Below are 10,736 nucleotides of genomic sequence, written 5' to 3'. Positions count from 1 at the left end.
GACATGGTGGGAAAATTCAAAACGGCCCCGGCGGATATTCTCACCTCCTGGTAGCGGTGGTCAAGTACACAAAAGGGGTAGAAGCAAATCCCATAAAGAAGTGCGACGGGAAGACGGCCACAAAGTTCCTACGCGAGCCCAACTATCGGCACGGCGACCCACACCGTATCAGAACCGACACCGGCACCAACTTCGCCCACCGCGACAAGGCAGACTATTGCGACGAAAAGGGCATCCGACTCGATCTCGCCTTAGTCGCACTCGCCGAGTCGAACGGCCAAGCAGAAAGAGCAAAACTGCAGCATCCTGCACGGACTCAAACCACCCCTGGACGTGCCCCTAGAGCGCGCAGCCGGCTGCTGGGCAGAGGAGCTCTCTTCGGTACTATGGGGCATCCGCACAACGCCTAACAGGTCAACCGGCTTCACGCCTTTCTTCCTGGTATATGGCACCGGCCGTCATGCCCACGGACATCGCCTACGACTCACCTCGGGTCGCCAATTACGCCGAAGAAGACAACGAGCGAGCTCGCCAAGATGACATCGATCTCCTCGACGAGGCCAGAGACCTCGCACTCTCCATAACCGCCCTTTACCAGCAGGACCTCCGTCGCTACCACAGTCGCCGCGTTCGGAGTCGCTACTTCCAAGTCGGCGGTCTGGTACTCCCGCTAATCCACGACAAGAAAGGGATGCACAAGCTGTCCCCGCCACAGGAAGGACCATTCGCCGTCAGCCGCGTACTCGGCAACGACTCCTACTACCTCATCGACGTCCGCAAGGACGACAAAGGCGAGCCGCTCACTAAAGAGGTGGAGCGCCCTGGAACATCAACCTCCTCCGGCGGTTCTATACCTAAGGGAAAAATGTAATCCGAAAATTCAGAGGGTAATAAAAATCGCCGACCCTTTTTTGATCTCAAGCTCCGACTACCTCTCCTTCACCCGCCAAATATCGTCATCTCTCATCCCGGGACATACCGGCTTAGTCGCCGCGACAAGCGACTAGGAACTGAGAGACCTCCGGTCGCCGCTGCTGGAAGAGAGAAGTCCACGATCGGCCAAGTAGCCGGGCTAACACGGGATGGCGGCGTGACCGAGGCGCAACACCAGGCCCGGTCACCCACCATCTCTCACGCCATCGGGTGAAAACGGCGACTGGAACCCACGGCAGGGCCGCACGCTCGGCCAGCCCCACGGGCCTCGGCGACCGCCTTGTGCTACGTTATAAAGCACACCAATGCCCTCCTCTACCTTAGGTTGGCGAATTGCGTGGCTAAGTACTTCGACTAGGGACCCCGCAAAACGGACCCGCGGCTCGCCAAGGAAAATACGCCGCAATGATCCCCTTTGGAGTCGCCTAGCGACCGGCTCACCGAGCCACGACGAGTGGCGCGCTACATCCGAACAGCGCAAACTACACCACACCACTACTCCACCCATGAGGCTGCTATTCGTACTATAATGACTACGTATCGCGGCGGGGACGCCCAGCTCGAAAAGGAAAACAGTCAAGTCGATAGCCTTCATTGGGGTCGCAAGGCGATCGACCGAAGGCCATGGATAGTCGGAACCAACTCCAATGCATCGCCGTCTCAAATAATGCAAAAGCAACCACCGAATCACATTTAAGCAAAAGTCATCATTCTATTTACAACTAACACCCGCTCGCGAAATCTAGCTACTTCTTACACAGGTACTCAGGAAACTACGAGGACGACCCCGGAGCCCCCTCTACGACAGGCTCGACGCCGTCATCGCCGTGATTTAAATTTCGGCGTGTACACCACGACCGGATATGTAGACAGCGAGCCGGCGGCAGCAGCATGGAAGAGGCGCTCCGCGGGGTAGTCCACCGGGCCCGGCTCCTTCTCCGCGTCACCAGGAGCCGCTTGGCTGGGGATATGAGTCTCCAAGTCCGCGGTCGCCGCACTCGGTCGGCGAAGGGGCGCACCGCATCCATCAGCCGCAGCACTTCGGCAACATCGAACTCCCCGATCTCCGAGGGGAAGCCAGCGGTGACCTCCTCCACGTCGAACCCTTCAGTAGTAATGCGCCAGCACCATGCTCGAGCCATGGTAATGCCAACGCGGCAGGAAGAGCGACGGCCAGTCAACAACAGCCGGAATGTTGGACACGGCCTTGAAGACGGATGGCGTGTCCCGCGGAATCACCTCCCGCGGGCTCGTGCACGGAGCGCGGCAAGTATCTCCCCCGCGCAGGCGATGATACGCGCGGTCGCGGTCGTGAGCATTCCAGTGGAGTCGCCGTCTCCACGAAGTCGCACGTACCTGCAGTCAACAACACAAGGAAAAGGGAAAAATGAGAACTTCCTTCAACGCCGACTCGCCACGCTCGGGGACTGGCCCCCGAGGCCGACTCGCCACGCTCGGGGACGGCCCCCGAGGCCGACTCGCCACGCTCGGGGGATCGCCCCGAGACCGACTCGCCACGCTCAGGGACTGGCCCCCGAGGCCAACCCGCCACGCTCGGGGACTGACCCCCGAGGCCGACTCGCCGTGTTCAGATACTCAAACCCCCGGCAAATAAAACAAGAAGTGCGACAACAAGAACTTACCAAGAATCTGCCGCGACATCTCCCTGACGAAAGCCTCGAAGTTGGTCTTCTCGGCCTGCACCGCCAGACGATGCCCTCGGACGCCTCCTTCTCCGCAGCAAGTTCTTTGGCGTGCTGCTGCTTCAAGGCCGCCACCTCCTCCCGCAGAGACGCGGCAGCCCCACGTGCAGAGTCCCGCGCATCAGTCGCGGCCTCCAGCTTCACCTTGTATTCGGTGATGACGTCCTCCAGCTCCCGGCCCTTCTGCTCCAGGACCTTCGTCAATTCCGCCACCTCCGCTTTCGCCCTTTTCCGGGCCTCTTCGGCCTGCTGCGCCCGGAACTCGGCTTCACGGTAGAAGGACTCCTTGACGAACCCTTCCCGAGCCTCGGCAAGAGCCTTTGCCTGCGCCTCTGCTACAAGAAAAGGAAACGGTGAGAACGAACGCCCGGGCCAGTGACACTGAATGAGGACGGCGAGTGGGCATGACTTACTGCCCAGGGCAATCAGCTTCCGGTTCTTCTGCGCCGCCTCCTCCACAAGCGCGGTCAGCCGCTTAATCTCCGCCTACGGAAACCAAACAAAAATGCCAAGGTCAACAAACAAAAAGCAATAGAGACTCGACTCGCCCTTTCAGACCAAGTCGACCCTCGGGGACTGGGGGTGACTAGGCCACGTGTTCAGCGACACTTACCACATGCGCCTCGCCAAGCGCCGTGTGGAGCTCAGTGAAGGTCAATGAAGACGGCGGCGGATGACGCGACTCGGTCGCCCCGTCCGCTCGCATCACCGCCTCAGTCGACGGAACCTCGCCCGTCCGCGTGTCGGTGTCACTGGGCGGGGCGCGGTCCCTGGCGGCCTTGGACCGGCGCTCTTTCAGTGGCTCCGACAGGCCGCCCTCCTCGACGATGTCCTCTTCAACTTCGGGTGCCTTCTGCCCCTCGGTCGATCCAATGTCAGTCGACTCCTCCTCCACCACAGGCGGAGCAACGTCCGGACCCGTCGCCGCACTCGCCATGCCCCCGCGAGCCATGCTGGGTAGAGGAAAAACGTTGGCGGTGGGCTCGACGTGGCTAGTGCTCTCCTTCTCCGCTTGACTCCCGGCGGCGGGCTCTTCTGGAGCCGACCCCGCACCCCCAAGGTCGGACGGCGCCGCCTTCCTCTCCGCGGCTTTCTTCTTTGCCTCGGCCGCCCTCGTGGCCGCCACCCCGGCCGCGGGCGGCTTCGCCAAGGTCTTCTTCTTGGACCTACAGAGAGGCGAGGTGAGTCGACACTCAGTCCAGTCGCAGGAAGGATAAATTCGACAAGAAATACTTACTTCACCGTGGGAATCGCTTTTACGCCCGGACCGGCCCGAGCTCCCGCATCGATCGCGTCCTTCAAGGGACACTGAAGCCTCATGGACCCTTCCAGGAGAGTGGGGCGCAGTCGCTTCGATAGCGGCTCGGCCCCTTCCTTGGAGGGCTCCGCCTTGTCCTCCGGACGGGAGGTCGCCTCCTCTTCAGCCGCGCCCTGGGACGAGGACTCGGCACCCCTCTTCGACCCGCGCGGGAGTCTGATGAAGTCCCGCGCCTCCGAGTCCGACTCGGTGCGCTCCTCCTCCTCGTCGACCTCTTCCTCCTCGCCTTCGGTCATCTCCGGTGGTTCCTTTCCGGCGAGAGGAGGGAGGTGGTCCGCGATCTTCTGCCAACGCTGCAATCGAATCAAAGGAACAAGTCAGAAAGGAAGAAGCGCGGCTAAGCCGTGCGAAGTCGCCATGCGAAGCATTACCTGAGGCGCTGGGGTGTCTTCGGTGTAGGGCTGCAAGCCGTCCTCGAAGGAAGTAAAGGTGGCAGTGGTGATCTTAGCGAGCGCCTTCCGGTACTCGCCCTCGTCCCACTCGGTCGCCGTCGACCGGGTGCGGTCGTTCTGTCCCCGGTACTCCCACATGGGGTGAGCTCGGCACCGCAGGGGGATCAGCCGCCGGCCAAGCCAACAGTTGTACATGTCGACCGCCGTTTGTCAAAGCCGTCATCTTTTAGCGCCTGGATCGCTGGCGCATATCCTTCACCACCTTCTCCTGCTCGCGCGGCAGCAACCGGACATTGAGGCGCCGCGGGACGCTCGGCTCGGGACTGTATTGGGGAATGCATACCTCGCCCGGGGAGTGTACTCCTTGGTATAGAACCAGACACGACGCCACAGCGTCTGCGCCTTGTTGGGGAGCGCCATGTCGATGAAGCTTTCCCCGGACTTCACCTTGAAGGTGATCCCCCCGTTCGGGATGAGTGCTTCGCTGTTCTTGCTGGCCCGAGTCGCCCGCCCGTGGAAGATGGACACCCACAGCGGGAAGTAGGGCGGACAGCCCAAGTAGCATTCGCACAGCGCCACGAACAGGGAAATCTGCTGGACGCTGTGCGGCCCGAGGTCGGAAACCTTGATGCTGTAGAAGGCCAGCAACTGCCGGAGGAAATCGGAGGTGGGGAGAGCGAACCCGCGATCGAGGAAGCTCATGAAGATCACGAACTCCCCGGGCCGTGGGAGGGGCTCCGTCTCGTTCGCCGGCGGAACCCGCCATCGCTCCTGGTTGAACTCCGGGATGACTCCGGAGGCGACGTACGGGAGGAGAGACTCCCGCGTGACCTTCGACTCTTCTGCCCCAACCCTTCGCCGCCATGGATGCGTGTGGAGTGTGGAATGAAGATGAGATGAAGAGAAGATGGGGGATGAATGCGGAGGAGTGTTGAACCCTAATCCTAGGGGCGACCCTTTATACCGCCCGCACTCGCTCAGATTGAGGATGAGATCTGTTCGTTGAATTGTCCCGGAATCGCCGCCCCGCAATCAACGGTCGAGATCTGCGCCGTCACCGGCTGAATAGCCGTTAAACTAGCCGTTAGCGGTCATGTCGAGCCCAACGGTCAACAACACGCAGACGGTGTGCGCCTCGGTCAACGTGAAATCTAGCCGTTGGCCTCTCCACGTGTCTCTATGGTGACTACGCGTCGGCGGCAAACGGCGATCGGCTAGAGCCGGCTTGTCACACGCCGGCGACTGATCAAATTATGGCGGCGAGACTGCCACCGCACCCGCGACTTTATCTTTGGAAGCCCGGCGGCGACTCATCTTGATCCATCACCGCGCCTCTCCAAGACTTGTTCCGCATCCGCGCTTCTTCACCACCGCGCTTGGGGACTACTGATGGGGATATGCCCCTAGGGGGTGGGTCGCCAGTCCCAGTCGCCATGAAGATAGAGGCTTGGGTGGATCGCCAGTCGCCTAAGCGACTGGGCCCTAAGGCGACTGGGCCGTGATCCCAAGGAGGAGGTCCACACGGCTGGACAAGAAGATTACTTGCGAGAGGGATAGCGGATCCCGGATTAGTAGCAACTGATATGATTCGGAGTTATCTCCATGTAACCCTAGGCCGGGGGTGCTTATATAAACCCCCGAGCTTAAACCCTAGAGGACACCTTACTCGAGATCCAATCTTCCCTGTAAGCTCTCGGCGTAGCCGCCCATCGAAACCCCCCATTGTAATTCTCCACTGAGCAATAAAGATCTAGCAGGACGTAGGCCTTTTACTCTCCGGAGGGGCTGAACCTGGGTAAAACCCTTGCGTCTCTTGCACCTCGACCCGTAGATGGCAATGTTCCCTTCCCCTCGCATCAATGAAGTGCTACCCCCTGTAGCATCTGCCGTGGTTACATCCACGACATCCTCGGACATAGCATCAATGTTTTATCCCTAGTGGCAACAGCACATCCACAACCTTAGAACTTTCTGTCACTGTCCCAGATTTAATGGAGGCATGAACCCACTATCGAGCATAAATACTCCCTCTTGGAGTTAAGAGTAAAAACTTGGCCAGAGCCTCTACTAATAACGGAGAGCATGCAAGATCATAAACAACACATAGGTAATAGATTGATAATCAACATAACATAGTATTCTCTATCCATCGGATCCCGACAAACACAACATATAGCATTACAGATAGATGATCTTGATCATGTTAGGCAGCTCACAAGATCCGACAATGAAGCACATAAGGAGAAGACGACCATCTAGCTACTGCTATGGACCCATAGTCCAGGGGTGAACTACTCACTCATCACTCCAGAGGCGATCATGGCGGTGAAGAGTCCTCCGGGAGATGATTCCCCTCTCCAGCAGGGTGCCGGAGGCGATCTCCTGAATCCCCCGAGATGGGATTGGCGGCGGCGGCGTCTCTGTAAGGTTTTCCGTATCGTGGCTCTCGGTACTGGGGGTTTCGCGACGGAGGCTTTAAGTAGGCGGAAGGGCAGGTCAGGGGGCCACACGAGGGCCCCAGACGACAGGCCGGCGCGGCCAAGGCCCAGGCCGCGCCGCCTTAGTGTGTGGCCGCTGATGACCCACAAGTATAGGGGATCACAGCAGTCTTCGAGGGTAGTATAACCCAAATTTATTGATTCGACACAAGGGGAGGTAAAGAATACTTATAAGCCTTAACAACTAAGTTGTCAATTCAGCTGCACCTGGAAAAGCACTAGCAACAGGGGTGATGTGAAAGTAGCAGTAATATGAGAGCAAATAGTAACAAAGATAACACAGCGATAATAGCAATATGAGAGCAATGGCACCAGAAGATAGTTGATACTACTTCCAATGACATATAGAACGAGTATATAATGATGAGAGATGGACCGGGGTTCCCAGCGATCTACACTACTGGCAACTCTCCAATAAGTGACAAGTGTTGGGTGAACAAATTACAGTTGGGCAATTGATAGGAATCAAAGCATTAAGAAAGAACATCAAGATTATTAATCATGTAGGCATGTTTTCCGTATATAGTCGTACGTGCTCGCAATGAGAAACTTGCACAACATCTTTTGTCCTACCAGCCGGTGGCAGCCGGGCCTCAAGGGAAACTACTGGATATTAAGGTACTCCTTTTAATAGAGTACCGGAGCAAAGCATTAACACTCCGTGAAAACATGTGTCCCTCACATCACCGCCATCCCCTCCGGTTGTCCCGATTCTTGTCACTTCGGGGCCTTTGGTTCCGGACAGTGACATGTGCATGCAACTTGTAGATACAATCTAAGCAATAAGTATAGAGCTTAAATCTAAGATCATGCCACTCGGGCCCTAGTGACAAGCATTAAGCATAACAAGATTGCAGCAACAATAACTTCACAAACTTTATAGATAGACTAATCATAATGTATCATCCATCGGATCCCAACAAACACAACACCGATTACATCAGATGAATCTCAATCATGTAAGGCAGCTCATGAGATCATTGTATTGAAGTACATAGAGGAGAGAATACCAACTAGCTACTGCTAGAACCCGTAGTCCATGGGGGAACTACTCACGGAGCATGATGGAGGCGGTGGCGTTGATGGAGATGGCTTCCGGGGGCACTTCCCCGTCCCGGCAGGGTGCCGGAACAGAGACTTCTGTCCCCCGAATTGGAGTTTCGCGATGGCGGCGGCGCCCCTGGAGTCTTTCTGGAGTTTCGTCAATTGGTACTGTGTTTTTAGGTCGAAAGGGGTTATATAGGCGAAGAGGCGGCGCAGGAGGGTCGACAGGGTGGCCTCACCCTAGGCCGGCGCGGCCAGGGTCTGGCCCGCGCGGCCCTATGGTGTGGGGCCCCCCTGGCTCTCCTCCGACTCTTCTTCGGTGTTCTGGAGCCTTCTGGGAAAAATAGGAGGTTTGGCGTCGATTTCGTCCAATTCCGAGAATATTGCCCGAACAGCCTTTCTGGAACCAAAAACAGCAGAAAACAGGAACTGGCACTGTGGCATCTCGTTAATAGGTTAGTTCCGGAAAATGCATGAAATCATCATAAAGTGCAAGCAAAACATGTAAGTATTGTCATAAAACAAGCATGGAACGACAGAAATTATGGATACGTCGGGGACGTATCGCATCCCTAAAGCTTAGTTCTCTGCCGTCCGAAGCAGTGTAAACGATAAAAAGAATAATTTCTGTAGTGACATGCTACTTACATAACCTTGATCATACTATTACAAAGCATATGAAATGAATGAAGTGACTCAAGGCAATGATCTATAGTTGCTAACAAATAGATAACATATAGCAAAACTTTTCATGAATAGTACTTTCAAGACAAGCATCAAAAGATTGCACAAGAGTTAACTCATAAAGCAATAGATTCAAAGTAAAGGCATCGAAGCAACACAAAGGAAGATATAAGTTTCAGCGGTTGCTTTCAACTTTCAACATGCATATCTCATGGATAATTGTCAACACAAAGTAATATGATGAATGCAAATATGCAAGTATGTAAGAATCAATGCACAGTTAACACAAGTGTTTGCTTCTAAGATGGAAGGAAGTAGGTATACTGACTCAACATAAAGTAAAAGAATGGCCCTTCGCAGAGGGAAGCATTGATTGCTATATTTGTGCTAGAGCTTTGGTTTTGAAAACATAAAGAGAGCACAAAAGTAAAGTTTTGAGAGGTGTTTGTTGTTGTCAACGAATGGTAGTGGGCACTCTAACCCCCTTGCCAGACAAACCTTCAAAGAGCGGCTCCCATTTTATTTTTAGTTTTGGGTGGCACTCCTTCCAACCTTTCTTTCACAAACCATGGCTAACCGAATCCTCGGGTGCCTACCAACAATCTCATACCATGAAGGAGTGCCTTTTTATTTTAGTTTTATTATGATGACACTCCTCCCAACCTTTGCTTACACAAGCCATGGCTAACCGAATCCTTCGGGTGCCGTCCAACAATCACATACCATGGAGGAGTGTCTATTTAGGTTAATTAATTTGGGACTGGGAATCCCATTGCCAGCTCTTTTTGCAAAATTATTGGATAAGCGGATGAAGCCACTAGTCCATTGGTGAAAGTTGCCCAACAAGATTGAAAGATAAACACCACATACTTCCTCATGAGCTATAAAACATTAACACAAATTGAGAAGCATTTTGAATTGTTTAAAGGTAGCACTCAAGCAATTTACTTTGGAATGGCAGGAAATACCACATAGTAGGTAGGTATGGTGGACACAAATGGCATAGTGGTTGGCTCAAGGATTTTGGATGCATGAGAAGTATTCCCTCTCAGTACAAGGCTTAGGCTAGCAAGGTTGTTTGAAGCAAACACAAGTATGAACCGGTACAACAAAACTTACATAAGAACATATCGCAAGCATTATAATACTCTACACTGTCTTCCTTGTTGCTCAAACACTTTACCAGAAAATATCTAGACCTTAAGAGAGATCAATTATGCAAACCAATTTCAACAAGCTTTACGGTAGTTCTCCACTAATAGGTTTAAACCACATGAAAAAACTTAATCTATTTGAGAGCTCAAAACAATTGCCAAGTGTCAAATTATCCAAGACATTATGAGGCATTTTCTGTTTCCAACCAAATAATAATAAGTGCTATAGCTTCCAACTTTTATCATTGAACATTAAAAGTAAAACGAAGAACAAGTGTTCATATGAAAAAGCGGAGCGTGTCTCTCTCCCAAACAAGGATTGCTAGGATCTGAATTTATTCAAACACAAACAAAAATAAAAGCACACAGACGCTCCAAGTAAAGCACATATGATGTGACCGAATAAAAATATAGTTTCAGGGGAGGAACCTAATAAGTTGATGAAGAAGGGGATGCCTTGGGCATCCCCAAGCTTAGACGCTTGAATCTTCTTAAAATATGCAGGGATGAACCACGGGGGCATCCCCAAGCTTAGACTTTTCACTCTTCTTGATCATATATCATCCTCCTCTCTTGACCCTTGAAAACTTCCTTCACAACAAACTTCTCATAAACTTCATTAGAGGGGTTAGTACTCAAAAAATTTGAATCCACCTTGGTCCTGTAGTGGCACATTGCAAGAACTGAATAAAACAATAGCTACAGCTCTCTATGTCTAGAAAAGCTCGCTTAAAGTCCACAAGAGACAATGCAAAAAATAGAGACAGAATCTGCCAAAACAGAACAGCCAGTAAAGACGAATTTTAAATAAATACTTCCGTTGCTCAAATTAGAAAACTCAAAACTAATGAAAGTTGCGTACATATCTGAGGAACACGCATGTAAATTGGCATAATTTTCTGAGTTTCCTACAGAGAATTAGACCCAGATTCGTGACAGATAGAAATCTGTTTCTGCGCAGAAATCCAAATCTAGTATCAACCTTCGATTAGAGGCTTCACTTGGCACAA

The 10,736-nt window shown here is 53.3% G+C and overlaps 1 protein-coding gene across 1 annotated transcript; it reads right to left on the bottom strand.

Annotated features, from left to right (window-relative positions):
- Nucleotides 1–339: 339 nt before the first annotated feature.
- LOC139835749 (uncharacterized) lies at nt 340–3,956 on the bottom strand. Its single transcript, XM_071825612.1, has 4 exons — nt 3,874–3,956; nt 3,250–3,802; nt 2,577–3,122; nt 340–384 (listed from the first exon to the last, which is right to left on the bottom strand). Exons 1-4 carry the CDS (start codon nt 3,954–3,956, stop codon nt 340–342), a joined length of 1,227 nt encoding a protein of 408 aa, XP_071681713.1.
- Between the last annotated feature and the right edge of the window lie 6,780 nt (nt 3,957–10,736).

The sequence above is a fragment of the Lolium perenne genome, chromosome 2 (assembly GCF_019359855.2).
Source record: "Lolium perenne isolate Kyuss_39 chromosome 2, Kyuss_2.0, whole genome shotgun sequence".
Classification (NCBI taxonomy): domain Eukaryota; kingdom Viridiplantae; phylum Streptophyta; class Magnoliopsida; order Poales; family Poaceae; genus Lolium; species Lolium perenne.
This window is presented reverse-complemented; position numbering and strand designations above follow the sequence as displayed.

What these genes read in the sequence shown, in the direction of transcription:
- LOC139835749 (XM_071825612.1), bottom strand. Translation starts at nt 3,956, where the DNA reads ATGAGGCTTCAGTGTCCCTTGAAGGACGCGATCGATGCGGGAGCTCGG. An exon ending in CGCTTGGCGAGGCGCATGTG is followed by an intron (nt 3,123 to 3,249) that starts GTAAGTGTCGCT and finishes TGGTTTCCGTAG; the next exon opens with GCGGAGATTAAGCGGCTGAC. An exon ending in GATGTCGCGGCAGATTCTTG is followed by an intron (nt 385 to 2,576) that starts GTAAGTTCTTGT and finishes GATGCCCCATAG; the next exon opens with TACCGAAGAGAGCTCCTCTG.